Source organism: Aythya marila, assembly GCF_965140915.1.
Source record: "Aythya marila genome assembly, chromosome: 8".
In the NCBI taxonomy this organism is placed as follows: Eukaryota; Metazoa; Chordata; class Aves; order Anseriformes; family Anatidae; genus Aythya; species Aythya marila.
The window spans coordinates 15,616,247-15,635,085 of NC_139049.1; the positions used below are offsets into that span (position 1 = coordinate 15,616,247).

General features: G+C 39.6%; 1 protein-coding gene across 4 annotated transcripts in view; it reads right to left on the reverse strand.

The window, feature by feature from the left end:
* HMCN1 (hemicentin 1) overlaps window positions 1-18,839 on the reverse strand; it is a 194,409-nt gene that overhangs the window by 120,809 nt on the left and 54,761 nt on the right. For all 4 annotated transcript variants that reach the window (XM_082766273.1, XM_082766274.1, XM_082766275.1 and 1 more), the window contains exons 8-14: window positions 18,315-18,578; window positions 17,898-18,042; window positions 14,552-14,673; window positions 10,846-11,121; window positions 2,611-2,752; window positions 1,373-1,500; window positions 563-676 (exon numbers count right to left, since the gene is read on the reverse strand). In XM_082766273.1, coding sequence (XP_082622399.1) covers window positions 563-676; window positions 1,373-1,500; window positions 2,611-2,752; window positions 10,846-11,121; window positions 14,552-14,673; window positions 17,898-18,042; window positions 18,315-18,578 — 1,191 coding nt within the window. The remainder of the gene's footprint in view (window positions 1-562; window positions 677-1,372; window positions 1,501-2,610; window positions 2,753-10,845; window positions 11,122-14,551; window positions 14,674-17,897; window positions 18,043-18,314; window positions 18,579-18,839) is intronic.

An 18,839-nucleotide genomic window follows, 5' to 3' on the forward strand; every position in this document is an offset into this window, starting at 1 on the left:
ATCTCATTTTATTTGTATCTGTTTTACAAGGGAAATATAAACTGAAGTAGCTTTGGACAGAGATCACCATTAGGATAGTATGCCAGGCTGTACCAGAGACTATTTGTGGCAGCCACTTAATTAGAGACTATTTATGGCAGCCACTTGTCTGCCAATTCCATGCCAAGTTGGAAACTCTGTAAAACCTAGAGAACAGCTCTGCTACATCTCAAGCTCAGCAGGAGCCATAATACTGCTGTGTAACACTCAGAATTGGCCCACACATTGGAAGATGTTTTGTGACTTTTGTAGCATATAGCTAAGCATGAAGCATAAAGCATAAAGCATGAAGCTTAGTTAAGCACAAATGAGGCACGGCTTTTTCTTTTTATTTATGCTAGGGTAAGTTCATTCACTGTATTTAAACAGGAGAGAGAGGTTAAGTGCCATATCTTCTAGATTTAGAGAATTTCACAGGTCAGTCACTGGTTGAATACTACATACGCTTTTGAGAAAAATGAAGTCCCTTCAAGATCATTGTTCTAAATATTGCTGCTAAAGTAAATAAATCAAAGAAGTGCACCTTTAAACCATTTAACCTGGGGATGTGGGATTCCGGTTGTTTTACACTCCATAATAGTTGTGTCTCCAAGAGCAACCAGAATTTCACTCTGAACTACAGTCAATGTTGGGCCCTCTATAAAGAAACAAGAGAGAAAATGAGTTCCTCATCTAAAACATTCTCCATTATTAAGACATAAACAATGAAAGACTTAACTTTCTCTTGGTATACAAAAAATATTTGCACTAAAAGTCAAACAGGCTTTAAAATCATGTGAGGTGACAGATAAATACTAGGTAACAGGAAAAAAAAAAAGTAGAGTTTGGAATGTCAGAACACCTGGACCTTATATAGAATATGCAGGAATAAAAGGAAAGAATTGGAAGAGTTTGACCATTTAGAAAGTAAAAAGCTTCAACGCCTTTATCTCCCTCTTCAGCCTAAGTTTGGTCACTAAGAATTTTAGTACTCAATTAAAATATGGGGTAGTATTTAGAGGACATGATTTGGACTAGGACTCCAGATGGCTAAGCACACTACAGGAATATACAGAAACATGATTCCATCTCCAAAGACCTACTCAGTTTTGCATGCCTGCCCTACATTAGTATTTATTTATTTATTTATTTTAACAGCATAAGAAACAGAAAGCCACTAATGAATCCTAACAATACTGTTCAGATTTTAACAGAAAACAAAAGGGGCAAATCTCTCCAGAGCTTTGGGAAATTTCTACAAATATGAGCTGCATAGTACTGCAAAATAACTGTACCACCCTGATGTTGTATTAGTTTGCTTTTTTAGTTTCACTACATTACTTCTATTACTTACCAATGTATGTAAGGGTGGATGTCTGTTTCTCTGTCCCAGCTGAGTTACTTGCCAAGCAACCATAAACTCCCTCATCTTTTGGAATTGCCTTTTTTATGATCAAGGTCCCTTCTGGGGTCAGCCTGTACCTGGAAATACATAGGGGACCAACCAAAAAAGCTAATTAAAAAAGAAAGTGTTACATCTACACTCCATGCAACAACAGCAGCATGACTAGATGGTTTACAAACAGGTACTGCTTTTCCTCATGATAAATAACATAAACAACTTGGTATTATTACTTCTACTAGAGGAAATCAATGTACATTATGAAGACAATTGAGTTAAATCTTGTAAAAAAAACATTCCCAAAGCATTCTCCTGGAGAAACTGGCTGCTCAAGGCTTGGACAGGTATACGCTTGGTTGGGTTAAAATCTGGCCGTGTCCCCAGGCCCAAAGAGTTAACGGAGTTAAGTCCAGTTGGAGGCCAGTCACTAGTGGAATCCTCCAGGGCTCAGTACTGTGGCCAGTTCTCTTTTATACCTTTATTGATGATATGGATGAGGGGATCGAAGGCACTCTCAGTAAGTTTGCAGATGACACCAAGTTAGGCATGAGTGTTGATCTGCTCAATGGTAGATCTGCAGAGGGGTCTGGACAGGCTGGACCAATGGGCTGAGGCCAACTCTATGAGATTCAACAAGGCCAAGTGACAAGTCCAGCATCTGGGGCACAACAACCCCATGCAGCGCTACAGGCTGAGGGAAGAGTGGCTGGAAAGCTGCCCGTCAGAAAGGGACCTGGGAATATTGGTTGATAGCTGGCTGAATATGAGCGGGTGGTGTGCTCAGGTGGTCAAGAAGGCTAACAGCATCCTGGCTTGGATCAGGAATAGTGCAGCCAGCAGGACCAGGAAAGTGATTGTCCCTCTGTACTCGGCTCTGGTGAGGCCGCACCTCGAGTACTGCATTCAGTTTTGGGCCCCTCAGTACAAGAAGGACATGGAGGTGCTAATCACAGTATTTCTAGTTCAGAGATGAGGTAATAGAAATTAAAGAGTTATAAAGATGAAAGTTGTGGTACTATTTCCTAAACTTGCAGGCTCCTGTGGCAGAAAGTCAGAATATTTCAGCAACCTTCACAATCTCTTTCTCATACATGAAAAAGGGGGAGAGGGAGAGAGAAAGAGAAAGAGAAAGGGGGAGGGAGAGAGAGAGAGAGAGAGAGAGAGAGAGAGAAAGAGAACTTAACTCCTACCTGTATGAACCAATAATAAACATTTCATTGTGTGTCCATACTACTGTTGGCTTTGGATAACCTGTTGCAGAACATCTGATGGACACTTCAGAGCCTTCTGTAAAAGTCTGATTCTTAGGCGAAATGACGACCCTAGGTGGTTCTATTAGAAGAAAAGAAAAGCAGCAATTAAGATCGATTTTGTAAGCACTTACACATTATAATAATCATTTTAATTCTGCTTCCAAACAGTTCCATAGTGAGAAAACGGTCCTGATAAAGGTCACATGATTGTTTCCCTACAATTGCCTCCACTTAGCACAAATAATGACTGTTAGACACACATGAACTAACTCATAAGGTCAATTACTGTACAGGGCACAGACAAGAACAGCAGAAGACCTCAATCCCAGTTGCTATAGGCTGATTTGTCCCGCAGGGCATCTTACTGCATCTGAAAGCAAGTTTGCCAAGGAACACAAAAATATCTTTAAAATTTATCAAATATATATATATAGTTTTAAAATATATTAGTGGTAACATCAGCATACAAGCCCTGAACATACTGTTATTTAACCTTTGTAGTATACTTTCATTTCAAACAATTGCAACATGCTTTGGATTTCATGATTAATTCACATCTGTTAGTATTTCATGAAAACCTATCTGCAGGCCCCCACCCCACACATAAAGCCCCTCTGTTGAGAGAGGGCAGGAGCTGTGCTGAGGAAGGCTTTTGGCCACGGTCTTGCAGCAGGTGCTGTGGGGGAGCAGAGCCAGTGCCCGGATCCGTGGCCTCCGCTTTCAGTTACTGAAGGAACGTGTCAGTGTGTCAAGGATCCTTCAATCCTTGTAAAAATGCATGCAAAACCACACAGCCACACTGCCAAAGGCAAGGAAAAAATTAAGTAATAAACAGCAACTAATTTGCACACAGATTTGCAAAACTAAACACAAATGCATCTACATACTGCCTCATCCTTTTCTTTCTCAAATTCATGGTGTTAAGGTCCCCCAGTTTCATTTTCACTTCTAGAGGGGATTCTGCAGGGTCCTGAAAAGCCTCTCTAGCATCTCGTGAGGGTCTGAATCCTCCAGAACCCTGGATGAAAGGCACCAGAGGAAGGCAAAGCCGCAGCGTCAGTAATACCGGGATCAAATCCAGACACGAGGGGGTAGGGAAAGGCAAGAAATGAATGCAAGCTACAGGATTGTCCTCAAGTGATTGAGGACGTGCACAGCTTTCTCAGCTATTTTTGTTTTGTTTTAAATCCTGCCAAGAAACACTGGGAGATATTCTGCATGCTTTGGTCTTAAGGCTCCTGTTGATATTAGGAAGCTCTTTGTTTCAGATAGTTACACACTGTGCTGTGACACTGTTCCCCACAGTTATTGTCACACTGCAATAGCACCAGGCGAGCAAAAGAAGGTGCAAGTAATATTTAATATGCAAGCTATTAAATTAATGAAAAGAAATCAACAGACACAGCTGTAATACTCAAGCTACCACCTAGGCCACCCAAGGCCACAGTCAGCACTAATTAACCACCTGGTTTTCTTGCTCAAAAGCCAGCTAGGGGCACAGAATTGGCTTTCTTGTATGGCAGGACAATTTGATTAATTTTGCTTTGCTGTTTGTACCAGAAAGGACAAGATCCATGGGCAGGAGAAGCACAAGCTCCTTACCACACTCATCCCATTCAAGTCTGTAGAGATAAAAATAATATATATACATATAGCCTTTTAAACAAAGATCACATGTGATTTTTCTGAAGATAATGAAGGTTGGTGTGGAGACTCCAGGCTCTGAAACACTCACAATTGCACCTTTCCTTGGTCCATTTAAATCATTAGAAGAAATTTAACTTAACATGAATAAAAGGACAACAAATGCCAAATTTTTCTTTTATTCAACATTAAAAAAATGTTTACCACCATTTATTAGCAAAAAGCAAACAGTCAATGACAATAATTGTCATTACTTTCTGCATCTTTTTTCCAACAGAAGCGTTTCCCCCAAGCCTCGCTGTAGAGGATATTTGACTTAACTATTACTTGTATCAATATTTTTTGTGCCGCACCCTCAAGGTTATTTCTTGCCATTTTTGCTAAGAGCATCTTTTAAAAGCTGAAGGATTCCAACTGTTAACCTGACAAGTAATGTCCTAACAAGGCTGATTAACTATTTAAACATATTTTAATCAAAACCAACCATGTAATAATGCAATCACTTCAGAAGTTTGCATACACTTGCTACAGAATTTTTATTTATTTATTTATTTTTACAAGGATTTGATTTCCATCAAATGTCACTTCCTCAGAACCTTACGCACACGTATTCTGGCCAAGAATAGACAAAGCCCCTCCCCTGGGCTCTTCTCTGGCACTTCTCTGTCATTTCTACTCATTCTCATTAGCAAACATTAAAAAGGGACTGGACTGAGCTCCCTGGGCTTCCAATTACCTAGATGCTGCAGGAGCAGAATTTTAGCACAAAGCCCTGCTTTTAGTAACACAGCAACTGTAGTCCTGCTGTGAAATATGAGTTCTCTTCTCTACTCCTGTGTAACCACAGCAGTGTCTACACATTCTTGTGTTACTGTGAGTTTTATAGATATGCCTTAACTTTTCCATGTGGGAGCACATAGATGGGATTGCTTGGCTTTGATCTCAAACTTGCTAAAAACCTACAGGTTAGTATCAGGAGTGCACACTGGAAGGCAGGGGTGGGGTGGGGTGAGTGGAATCTCATTGTAATAGCTATTAACGTATGTCAGCAAGCGAGACAAGACAAGGGTTATGCACATACTGAAGAACTCTAGTGGAAGCAGATTTCCACTTTGATGTCAGTTCAAGCACAGAATTCAGGTTATGTCCTATGCCATGAAATAATACATGCATACACCACCTCTTACTACACACACAAAAGGAATCCTCTCTGCTTATCTGATTTCTATTATTTATTTTGAATCATGTTTCAGCAATATGCATCGGAATTAATATTTGATACAGTATTTTTCTACTTTTGCTCACTTACAAAGCTTCCTGTTTGAATGGAAGCTGAGAACAAATTTGTTACAGCAGAAATAAAGATCAGAACATTAAATGCAAATAAATATAAAGCAGCCTTCAAAATTAGCCAACCAGCCAGACACATTCATCTGTCCTTCTGGCGTCAACCAAGTGAACCTAATGAAAAAGAAATATTGTCTTTGGACATAATTATCCTACCCCATTCACTTGCCAGCCATCTCATTTAGCTGCCACTTTCCCACTGTCCCCTCACCTGCACACCCATGCCCACAGAGATGTGCAGATCATCCTGCATCACCCCTCACCCTGGCACTCTGCGCAACACAGTGGGAAAACACCCAGTCCGTAACTGCCTATGCACTAGAGAAAGATAAGATAATTCCCAAAGCTCCCAAGCACAAATTTAACTTCTGTGGGGCAGGAGGTGGAACACCACTTGGGACCCCGTTGATTGGCCCGGAGGGCACGCAAGCTGCAATGTCAGCAGCTCCAGCAGCACGCCCAGGCTGGAACAAGCCACTCTGCTTCAGAACCAGCCTTGCAGCGTGTACCATGACACCACGGCGGTGTGCCAAGAGGTGTGATGGGGAGAGGAGAACCCAACCCATTTGCTCTCTTACTCAGAGGGGCTGCTTCCCAAAAGGCATGTGGATGTGTGCTGTCACCATGGCTTCTCGCCAAAGTTGTCTCTCAAAACCTCTCTGCACTTCCTTGTGATTTGGCATTCACTGACCAAATGCATACTCTACTAGAAAACATTAAGTGCATGATTTTAAGTATTCACCAGTTGTGAACGAGAGGCCAACTAAGGAAACATCTAACAACACACGTACCACAAGCATGGCCTTTACAGTCCACAGTCTCCTGTGGACTTCCCTGCAGGAGAAAGGCATGGAGAATTAAAGAGAATGGATTCTGTCCTTCTCATGTCCCTGTCCTGGGTTTGTGCTCAGCCCTAGAGGCTGGTAGAGCTGAAATGAACTTGGTATGCACCTTTATAAACCCAAAGGAGGCAGGCCTCCTGCTCCAGCAGAGCAGCACCAACAAGCTGCAAATAAGCAAGCATCATCTTGGAAAATAGCATTTTTCAAAACAAGAAATAGGGAATTAGTGGATACTTCTCAGGGGATGTGTCCCTGTCTTCACTGGGCAGATGGCGCACTTCAAGCACATCCAGACTGAATTTGTCCATGCTCCTGTGAGCAATCTGTACCGAGGACTGCACGCAACCCTCCTGAAAGAGGTACCAATGCAACACTTTTCTTACAGCTGTGGGTACTATACTTAGCAGCTAAACTAATCATTTGCCTGTGCTTTTTACAACTACTGCAGTAACAGAGGCCAAATACCCTGCAAGAAGCTAGTTCCCATGGGATTTGCAGGGAATGCAATGAGCCACAGGTTTGGGTGGGTCAGCATAAATCTAGAAATGCTGATTTCTAAATTTGTTTCTGCTCCTTCAAATCTCCTCTTAAAAATTCTTCTGAAGAGATAGACTTTCCATGAGAAAGCAACTAGAAAATAATCTCTCTCATTTGATGTCATGCGCTTGCTCATTAAGATGCATGACACTTAACACATCCTGTTTTGTTTAATGCCTGAATTTTTCATCCTTCATCAAGTCTGAACTCAAATTCATTGTAGTAAGTACTCTCCCTTCTATGCATAACCTGAATATTACAAAAATTACAAGAGATTAATCATCACTTATTTAGCTGAATTTGTAAGAAATGATACAGAAGAGACTTGGAAAACCAAAAGATATATTTAGCTGGATGAGAAAGCTTTGTTTGTCCCACTTCTGCACTGATCTATAGAGGATATCACAAAGGAATTTTAACAAAAGAAACACCTGGAATAATAAGTTCAGGCCAAATCATAAAAACAAGCTATCAGCGACTGGTCTTATAACACAAACCTTTTTGCCCCATCAGCTCCTTTTCTCTGAATGCAGACAAAAACCTCTTATGAACCACAGCACAGGGAGCAGATGAACAAACTTTGGGACTCCAGCTGATTTTCCTGACCTACAGAGAACTTGAGAGGGGATGCTCGGACAGTTCCTGACCCTGCCGCTAACTTGCTTCTCCTGCACAGGAAGCTTGCTTCTGAAGGGCAGCTCACTGACCTCCTCTGAGCCTGCTGTGAGTGGCAATCAGCACCTAGCAGAGGGATACCTACTGATTCATCTCTTTTTCTTTCAGACAATATTGTCTTTTGCATCAAAGAAGTGCTGAAAGTTTAACTGCATTTTACTTCCTTCCCTTTTAGAGCAGGAAGTGCTACGGTGGTAACAGGTTACAAGTCCAACCTGTTGAGAGGAGTTGAGCCATTCACTCTGTGGATCCATCTTGTAATAACGTCCAAAACTGAGGGTGCACTTTAGAAGTCAGAGCAGTGAATCAACACCAATACAACCCTAGGAGGCCCAAGAGACTGTATTCCTCAGTATCTCAAAGGCCACAAGGTCCAAGACCTTTCAGCCTGCTGTGAGCAGCACAGTGCCATGGCACAGGTGGGCACAGCTTTTAACCAGGACGTCTGGCCAGCAGGGCTCAGTGCTGGTGATGAACAAGTCGTGGCTCAGCATAGCAGCTAACACAGAACATGCAGCCTCGAAAAAAAAGTCAACTCCCATTCAAGTATCAGGCTGTATTTGTACAGCTGCTGGTCTAGAAAGAACATTAAAAAAAATTAAAAATCAGATTAACATTCCCTTTCAGGAGAGCTATCAAAAGAAAAAATTTCAAAACAATTCTATTCAAAACAAGGGTTTACTACAACCCACTTGTAAAGCAGACGCTGGATTATTTTTAGAGCTACAAACGTTTGTTCTCTGCCTTAACTCCTACTGCAGAAAGAAAATGAGGATGAAAGCATTGTTTGTTCTCTTATGACCCAAAATTCAGAGGTCTGTATTGGATCTGTGCCAACAATAATAAAGGGATCTGATATGAATTTAATATGACATGCAGAATTACGTGCAGCTACATAAAGCACGAACCCATCTCTATTAATAAGACCACAAATTGCCTTCTTTCAGAAGGGAAACATTACAACCCCTTTAAACTTTTTCTTCATATGTGAAGCCATCCTTGACTCTTTTGCTGTCAAATATAAACCATTCTTTTCAATATTCTGGACCCTAACAAACAGTATGGGCTGTGCATGACACAGTTAATCATACATCAGAGTACCTCCAGAAATTTGGTAAAAATCATTTGGTTCAAGCAAAGTAAAACAATACACATACAACCATTCTGACACCACTCAGCTTCTGCATACAGCCATTCAAAAGGTTGTCTGGAGTTTACATTTTCCAAACACCACAAGACAGTGCTGCAGGAATCTGAGTTCAGCTGCAGCTCAATGTTTGCTACATTTGCTACTATCTTTATTCTATTCCAAGCATCTTTCATCAGAAAGAAGAAAATGCTTCTCAGACTGCCAACTAATCCTGTATAAACTGTCTAAGAAGGTTATCTCAGGCACGTTTTAAACCTGTTAGCAATACCAGTACCAGCCAAAATGCAATTCTCAACTATTTGATATAATCATTCTACATATACAAATGATTTGAAACTAAATATTCTGCTGTGGCAACACTAAACTTCTCTAGCTCTACTGTAAAAACCTGCCAGATGTAATTTGCTCATCGTGTTAAATCTCCCAGCTGGTCTGCAGACCTTAGGGACAGAATCTAAATCCCTGGAAGAGAGGAATGAGGGAGGGGGCACTTCTCTTGACTTTGACATGCTTGAATGATTGTCTTGATGGAAAAATCCTGTGGAATTCAAAACAGTTTTCCAAACATGTATGGGCTGGGTTTTTTTCATGGATTTCCCCCTCTCCCCCTTTAACTTACTAGAAATTTAACAGTTATAACTCAACCATAGATATCCAAATGGTAATTCAGACAGAGCAGTGAAGAAACACCTCACCACTACATTTTGTAACAGGTCCTACATAATTGATTACGCATCTATTTACTCTGCCTTGACAGATCAATCTACTCTTCCTACATCAAAAGCTGCATCCCCTCAGTAAGTGTTACAATTCCATTTTTGACATCTTTCTTTTAGAGCACCTTAATGCAGGCAATTCTTCTTTTTTCCCCCCCATAATTTTAAGTTTTCCATTAGCTAATAAAGTAGTAGGATTACAGCAAAGAAATTAATAAGGTACCCACTCTGGTCAGAATATCATTAGCAAGCAGAAATACTGTTAGAGTCACTAACAAGTAGTTTATCAATACAGCCAAAACCTAAAAATATAGGACACAATAGTTTTCTATAACATTTGGCAGTTCTGACTCTTCTTATCCACAGACTGCATGCTGGGAAACCAAGGTTCAAACCTCCACATGACCAAGGCAGTCAAAACCAAATCTGAAGTACTTTCAGATTTCAACAGAATTTGCTCCAATTCAAATTACTGCGTTTTTTTTTTTTTTTTTTCTTTTTCAAGTTTGTTCTTGATTTGAAGCAATAACATGGACCTAGAGCTTGCTTGGTCTCAACCCATGGCCTCTTCTTCAGTCCTGACATACTCTGAAAGTCCTTATCTTATGTAGTCCTTCATAAAATCTTGATTGATTCTTAGCTTGTATTAAATGACACAAGATGACTAATACAGTAATACATAGAAACACTTAGAAGTATTATTCTAAGGAGATATAAAGTAATCCAGAAGAACACAGGAACTCTTACCAAGTACATGCACGTGTATAACAGTAGTTTCACTGAAAGGGGAAATAAAAATCACACATGCAGTCCTTAACTTTTCTCAAAGTCAGGCTCGGCTACAAATATTGGGGACTGATGCTGCTAAGAACATGAGTGTGCACATACACAAACAAGAACAAAATCTGTCTGCAGCTACCTCTTTGTGCTCTACACTTTAGGAGACACTAACAACGAAGATACCTGAGGCTCTATACAGACATACAGCAGAATTAAGCTGGCAGTTTCAGAAGAGGTATCAAACCATGGTTCATAGAGGCCCACATCATGAGGCAGTGTCACAAGCTGAGCGTAAGTCCTGTTTGGTGATTTGCACCAGTATTTTAAAACAAGGAAGAACTACATTACTTTCTACCAGTCTCTAAGTTGTTTCATCAATAGGCATAAACTGCAAAAGTTACTATGAGAGATAGTTCACAAAAAAAGATGAAGCAAGTTAAAACCATATCAGAGGAAGCTTAACAGGCAGTTTTCTTGTTACCTTGTACTGTAAGGAAGACAGATGCTGTAGTAGATCCACCCTCATTAGAAGCGATGCAGTTGTACTTGCCAGCATCTGTGAACTTTACGGTCTTCACCTCTAAAGACAGATTGCTCAGCACCCTTATCCGCAGGGGCTCCTTCAGCCACACATCTCTGCCATTCCTCTGCCAGGTGAGATTGTAACGCACGGTGCTTAATGTTAGGCAGGTCAAGATGGCTGCTTCACCAGGGACAGCTGTGATGTTGTTAGGAACCTGAATCATGGGTGGAGGCTCTGTGTAGAAAGAACAGAATAAAAAAACAAAATAAGGAGAAAAAAGATTTGGGAGCCTTTGCTTCATTGGTAGATTCTTGGTAAATAAGTTGAAGTATGCTATAGTGCAAAACAATTGTAATATTGGTTACTATTTTAGTTTCATTTCACCTTGCTCAACCCATGGAACAGAGATCCCAGGCCAGCATCATCACTCCCTGACATTAAGCTACCTGACGAGAATACACCTGATGTATGTGAAAAAAAATATTGCATCACCCAGGATGAAATGCCACATCTTGTATGAGAGGATGTTGTGCTGTTCTTTGAGCTAATCTTGCACCAGGAAAAGCCAACATGAGATCACAGCCCCGCAACCAGGTCTCTGAGTTCTCTGAGGTATGACCATGCATGGTACAATCTGAGTTCCACTCTAGAGTTTTGCGGGCTTGTTTATGAAGAAAAAAAAGGAAAAAAATGCTACTACAAATCTCTTCTAACAGAGACGATGAAACCAAGTCACCAGCTGCTGCAAGCATCATCATTATGTTCTTTACATGATTGGTTTGTTTCTAAGGATATGTGGAAGGAGACACTGTCTGCTCCTTTAAGTCTCCCTGATCAAGGGTGTTACTGAGCACAGTGAAGGAAAGACAAGGCAGTAAACAGTACGCAGAGACACACACTTGATAGACAAACAGTATCAGAAACAGTGACAAGAAAACTCAGTCACGCTAATTGATGGGCAATCAAGTAGCTTCTGCCATCACTTCAAAGAGGGACGTTTTTAATTGCACTTCTAGAAGGATACAGCTGCAACAGTATTGAGTACTGGAATTTAGCTTTGAAGCTACAAATGCTAAAAATAGGAGCAGTTGTCTCAATACTTCTTGAGATATCACTGACAAAGCAGAAAATGTTTAAATGCTGAAGAACGTAAATTATGTAATGCTATGCATTCTGTATGCATTCCACGTACGTGGTATGCATAACGTGTTACAGAAATGATATATTCATATATTCCATTTGCTGGTTTCCCCAGCACTACCCCTGACTGTTTCTTGCTAAGAAAAATCTGCAATGAATAATATTCTGACCAGGATGCTTCAGCAGAAGTAAGACAGCTGTAAGAGCAAGACCAAATCTTTACCAGCACACACCAAAAATCAATTATCCTAAGCAAACCAAGCCTAGAGAAAAAAAACATATATGTATTTATTGAGGGTAAAAGTTGCTCCTAAACTCAGAGCCAGCCATAACTCTTCCTCATTTAAGTCTCCTGTGGGGTCTCAGATGAGGTTCACAAGCTTTAGGCCAGCTCTCTGCATACCAATGACTCCCTCATACATGCCACACGCTGGGCATACAGCTCTGCTTCCCTTGGAGCACAGCCCCTAACACCTCTCACTCTCACTACCAGAGCAGTGCATTTCAACACAGAGCAGTATCAAGAAAAGCTGGACTTGCTTACTGAGACTGCAGATCCAATGTTGCACTTCAGGTTAGGGGTGGGGGGTATTTTGGAAGAAAAGATGAATCTTCTCTAGTTTTCCATGGTACTATCCCTAAGAACACGATACTTAAACTTGGAAAGCTAAGAATAGAAAGAGATGAAGGCCAGTATAGGACTAAAACCCCTCCATTATTTGACTGTCCGTCCTTGGGGCACACCTCTAGACTCAGAATAACAGTGAGCACATAGCAATCCCCTGGTCAAACTCTAAACTGAATTCCTGGTATTCAGAGCACTTCAGTTAATGTGTCTGCACAAGCTAACAAACCATTTGACATTTTAAACATTTAATACTAGTGAGACAAAGTCAAACTCAAGTGTTTGCTTTTCCTGAAACTGGAAAATGTTGACACAGTTCCAATACCTTTCACACAGCAGCTGACAAAAATCTGTGATATACTGTCTGTCAGCTAGTCAAACTACGAATACTTGAAAAGATTGTTTACTTTGCTCAAAGAAGAAATTTCAGATACTTTTCTTACAAATGTTTGCATACAAGGCTTTCAAAGCACCTCCCTCACGTTACTCCTCTGTATAGCTCAAAACAGAACTAGCTGCTCATGTTTACACCGTGTGTCAAGTCTTGGTGGATCTTACAGCATTTTGTAAATGAGACAATACAGCATTTTCCCTGCACGCTCCCCCTTTACTCTCAAGTTCTACCACCAGTATCACAGGAAAAAAAGGTTAGGAATCTCTTTCAATTATCTCTGTAAAGAAAAGGATGGTTGCAACATCCTAACCAAGAATCTTTGTGCACACAATTTCTGGGGGCGGAATATAACAGCTGCTGGTACTGGTACTCCAAAGCACAGACTGAAAGAAGCAAATGTGATACCTTATTCACCAGAAGGATTTTGGTAGATAAAATATGAAACAGTGCTCAGCTAGGACTTGAATAAGTATTGATGTTACTTGAGTACATTGTGTGACTAAAAGGATGTTCCTCATCTCAAATTTACCACTCGCTATAAGAAGGCTGTTTCTCTGCAAACTTTGCCTTGCACAGAATCAGTGATATCAGGCTGTTGGTTTTTTTGTTCGTTAGTTTGTTTTTAATATACTCATTCTGCAGTGAGAAGAATGTGCATGGCTGTAAAAAAGAAGATGGAGGGATATATAGGCACAGTCTTCAACTACTGAGAGGGCCATTTTAGAGAATATGATCTCTGAGCACAAAGGATGAGAGCCCATGGTTGTAATATCCATCATGGGAAATTCCAACTAGATCATTACGCAAACTATTTTCCTAGTGAGAGCAATTAACCACTGAACAGGCTGCCCACAGAGCTTGTGAAATCTCTGTCCTTAGAGCCATTCAGTGTTTGATTGGACAAGTCCCTGGGAAATGTGATCAAACTTGGAAGTTAGCTCTGCTATGAGCTGAAAGCTGAACTAGGTAACTTCCAGAGGTCTCTTCAACCCAAACAGTTTTGTGATTCTGCGAGTCAGATTATTCAGGTTAACCATTCTGAATTAGCTAATGTGGGACATAGAAGACAACCTTGATTTCAAGCAGTTACATGAAAACCTGAGGTTGAATTCAAACTGCTGTGCTAAGCTCTGCTATCATCACTGCCACTTTGACTCAGCTCCAGTGTTTTCCTTATTCAAGGGCACTGATTTACACTTCTACATGGCATCTGGCAATGACTGACATCTCAGATTTCAATTTCTGCTTCTGTGGGCCACATCTATTCTGTAAATCCAACTGCTTGCAGGAACTAAATAAAACAAATCCCATGCTAGTATTCAAAACGGGTTTCCTGAGTAAACATCAAAGCATTTGTGTACATCAGTGAGAAAAAACATATTAATTAAACATATACTTAGAACTGGAAATACTTTTTATTGGTACTAAGTGTCATTTCTTTCTGTTAAACATCCCAGTACAACATGTTACCATATTTCAGCATGGAAGGATGAATTAGTACCCACCTGATACATCCAGAAATGTCTGTGCACGTCCAGTCCCTGCACTGCTAGTTGCAATACATTCATAGAAGCCTTCATCAGACAAGGAGACTTGGTCTATTTCCCAGCTCATGCTAGATGATTCTCTGAAGAAATGAAAAGGCATGTTTCAATAAATTTCTGAAGGAATAAAGAGAGATTTAGTTTCCTGACTGCAGGCAAAGATTTTCACAATAGGTTAGGTTACAGGAAAAAACAGATAAATCCAGTTTGATTCAGCAGAGAATCTATTAACTTTAGTTAAAGAACAGATAAATACATTGTCAGTCATTATTAAGTCAGTATTAAAAAATGCAAGCTTTTGCAGAATGTTTCAGTTAAACTTCTACAAAGATGACTAACATACATGAACATGTGCCATACAGTAACTAAGACCACAGCATTTGCAGTCATTCACTCAGCTGATTGTACCTCATTGTTGCATTTACTACTCGAGAAGCAGTAGTTCTTCTCTCTCCTTAACACCCACCAGTTTCTACATGGAGCCAGTCACAGTACTGAACCCACAGCTCTTACTAGAAAAGTTAATGAGGGTTCATCTTCCCAGTGAAGAGCTTCTCATCAAATCTTTCTATTTGTAAACCCACTCTTAGGCTCATGGGGTGGGGAGGGTAGCACCTACCCTACTATCTGTTTCAAAGTGAATACATCCAGGCAGCTCTTCCTGCTTTTCCACCTGCAGGGACTACCTCCACTCTAAATATTTAAAATCCAGCAATGAAGTATCCATATGAATATGTCAACTTCAGAGGTACAGCCAGGAGAGCAGAAGTTATGACAAGCACCAACTACATTAACTCAATAATCTGCACATTGATTGCCTACCCACACAAAAATAAACAGTGCAACAACTATAAAGAGTGAATTGATAGATCCAGGACTAAAAACATAAAGCAAAATACAGAAGAGATATGAGCAAAGTGACAGAACATGAATTCAGAGAAATATGTGCAGTTTTTTCCTACAAGTCATGCAAGGTAAAGCTGATAGGTAATTAATATCATGCATCTGTCACATATAACATTAAAGTGGAGAAGGAAATAAATACATGACTGCATTGACTGGTGGGGGTCACATGCTTAAAAGCAGACACTCTTACAGCTCCTTAAAATTCAAAACCACATTTTTTTGTTTTGTAACAAATCGTGCAACAAGCACATGGACAATGACATAACGGAGCAAAGCAGGGGTTTGCGCAGTGCCCCAGCGCTCCCTGGGGCCAGTTGCTATGGTTTACAAACAAAACCAAGGAACACAAATATATCCACCATGGCTTGTCAAGTAATTTCCATGTTATGGGAAAACACTGAATTAGTGACCCCTTGGTCTCCATTTTGCTTGTCAGAATATGGTGATTTATCATCCCTTAGCAGATGCAGAAAGAAAGAGAAAGTGACTTGGAAAGCCTAAGGAAATCAGTGGTGACCTTAAATGGCTTCCTGGTTATTCTTCTTCCTTTATATTGATTCTAGATAACCTAGTATATCATATGTCAAATCTATGACATTTAACAGTGCTATGCTGGCAAATGGAAATGGCAGCAACCACAAACGCTAAGGATTAAAACACTATTTCTTCCAAGTGAAAAGTGAGAAACTTCTTCAAGGAAAGTATATTAAAAGTGAAGTTATGCAATCCCATCCTTCTTTATTCCCAACTTTTGCTATATACCAGATGTAGAACACGGAAACCCTGAGAATGGAAGCATACAAGGAGTCCAGAGTGGAGAAGCTGAACACAGGACAGGGGGTCTGTTAATAAATACGTATAGAAATACAACAGCAGCGATGAGTAACATACACCTCAATGTTTCTGCTGCACAATTCAGCGGTAACTATGCACAACTCCTTGCAGTATGTCTTACAGCGATAAGTCAGCACCTTTCACAGCAGCAAGTTATTTATATACCCAAACCATTTTATTTTCTCCACATACACAGTATATGTAATTAGCTGGTCAAGCTGCTTATCTTTCAGAAAATACAACCTAGCCAAGCTGCAGAGTCTGAAGACCAAATCATATCCTGGTTTTTGGTTACTGTAAAAGCCATTGGCAGGGAGCACAGTGATAATTCACATCATATTGAACTTCAGCACTTGGTCACCCCAAATGACACCTTGTCACCAAAACAAAAAAATCAAATTCATCCAGTGCAGAGTGATAATACAACTCAGTTCTGAGTCCAACTAGTAAACTGGACAAACCCCATACAGAACCTCACTAATAAAATGCAGACAAGACAAATTATATCCTGTTTACCTGCGATCAATAACATTTGGCTTGAGAAATATTTTGTTAAATTAACTCAAGTGATCTATTCATTCCTCTGTTCTGTGATAAGAGAAAGAAAAATGAGTCCTGATCATGAAGGTGCTGGATATGTGAAAAGCAGGGAGAAGATGTGGGTGGTTTGATAACTAAAGAATGGAAAAAATTACAGAGCTACCAAAGTATGTACCAGAGTTGAGTAAACGTAAATGGTACATCATTAAACAAAACAAAAACAGAAGAGCTGCAGCATTTTACACTGCCAACAGCATAAAAGGAAGTTTCAGAGTTTATCTATTTAGTCATCATGTACTTGTTATTGAATGTTAGAACTTTGTCTTCAGTTTTCTCCTGAAATGCTTCAGGCTTTACAAGAGGCTAATGGAGGCTGCTGATGTTTTTTTCTAGTATACATTTCCTTTTGTTTTCAACTAGCAGAATCATAAGAAAGACTTTGAGTCTATTCACTTGATTTTATTTATTTTTTATTCCTACTGCATTCTACAGCGAAAGAGTAGTCCATTTTCCATACAGTAATCTGAAGAGATTTGTGATAGATTCAGTGTAAGGTTTCCTCTTTTGGGGGATTTTCTAAAGAGGATAATTTTCTAGGATAGGTCATAGATCACATGTCAAAGGGATCCATGAAAGACAAATTGAAATAAAAAGTAAATTCCTTTATACTACATAGTCATCTATATATAATTGCAGAAGTGTCTTGGGAGCAAGGTAGTTACTGATCTATTTTACAGAACTTTTAAATATATATATTAAAAAGCATTTGCCTTCTAAACACAGCTTATGGTAATTTAAGAGCACACTTTTGAGGGGATTTTTGACCAAAACAATATCTCTCCATCTATACAGATGGTGTACTCCCTCGTTAAACATGCATATTTACTATAAATCTCTCCATAGAATAAGGCTTCCCTAACAATTTTCACCAAAAATAAAAGAACATAAGTAATAGGATATAAAGTATAACAGTAAATAGAAATCATAGGATACAAATAGGATTGGGAAAAAAAAAGTCACTACTTACTTGAAGAACTGATCCTCTCCTAGTTTTACTCCATTTTTAGTAAAACGCTGAGTAAAAGGTATAAGACTTTCTACATGGCAAGGAACAGACCCTGGCTGTAAGTAATACCCTGGAGTCTTGCTGGGCATTGTAACTTTTGGAGCATCTGAAGAAAGGAAACATTTCCCAACAGATTATTAACAGCTACTAACATACCTCGTCTTTTCCTATTATTAAAAGGAAAATCACTTTCTGTTTTTATTATATGTTAAGCATAACAATTAACTTGTTCTTCAAAACTCTGAAAAATGACTTTGGAATAAAATGGAAAACACAGAAAGTACTTCTATAAAACAGGAAAAAAAAAAAGATGAGATATCAATTTTAACTAAATCAGATATGACAAATTTACATTACACTGAAGTTCACATCTCTTACCAGGAGTAATACTAGAAAATGAAACGCTTGAAACTCTCTGAAAAAGATAATCATCCTTGTCATAGCCAATTATTTTAACAAAAAAAGCTTCATCTGGTGGAATAAAGTCAGAAATATTCCATAGTCCATAGGGCTTTCTGTCAGGATAGTATTTCACAGGCAAGGTCTTAAGAAGTTCCCCTGTAATACTCAGAAGTTCCAGTCGGTCTACTCTAGCTGGAAGAAGGATTCCTGTGGTATTTAGCAGCACGAAGGTAGGAATCCCTAGAAAAATAGAAACACGCTATTTCAAGTGTGTGTTGTTTAATTAAAAAAAAAAAAAAAAAGATTAAATGCCATATGTTTGGCCCACCATCCCATAAATGCACCATTCAGTTTCAACCTTTACTTACCAAGTAACAGGAAACTAAACTGTTCTAAATTATGCTCTGCATATTAGCTGTCAAGAGACACAGCACTGATTAGGGCTGAAATTACTGACTTCCAACAGGTGTTTCTGAAATAGCAGCCACTTTATTAACTCCC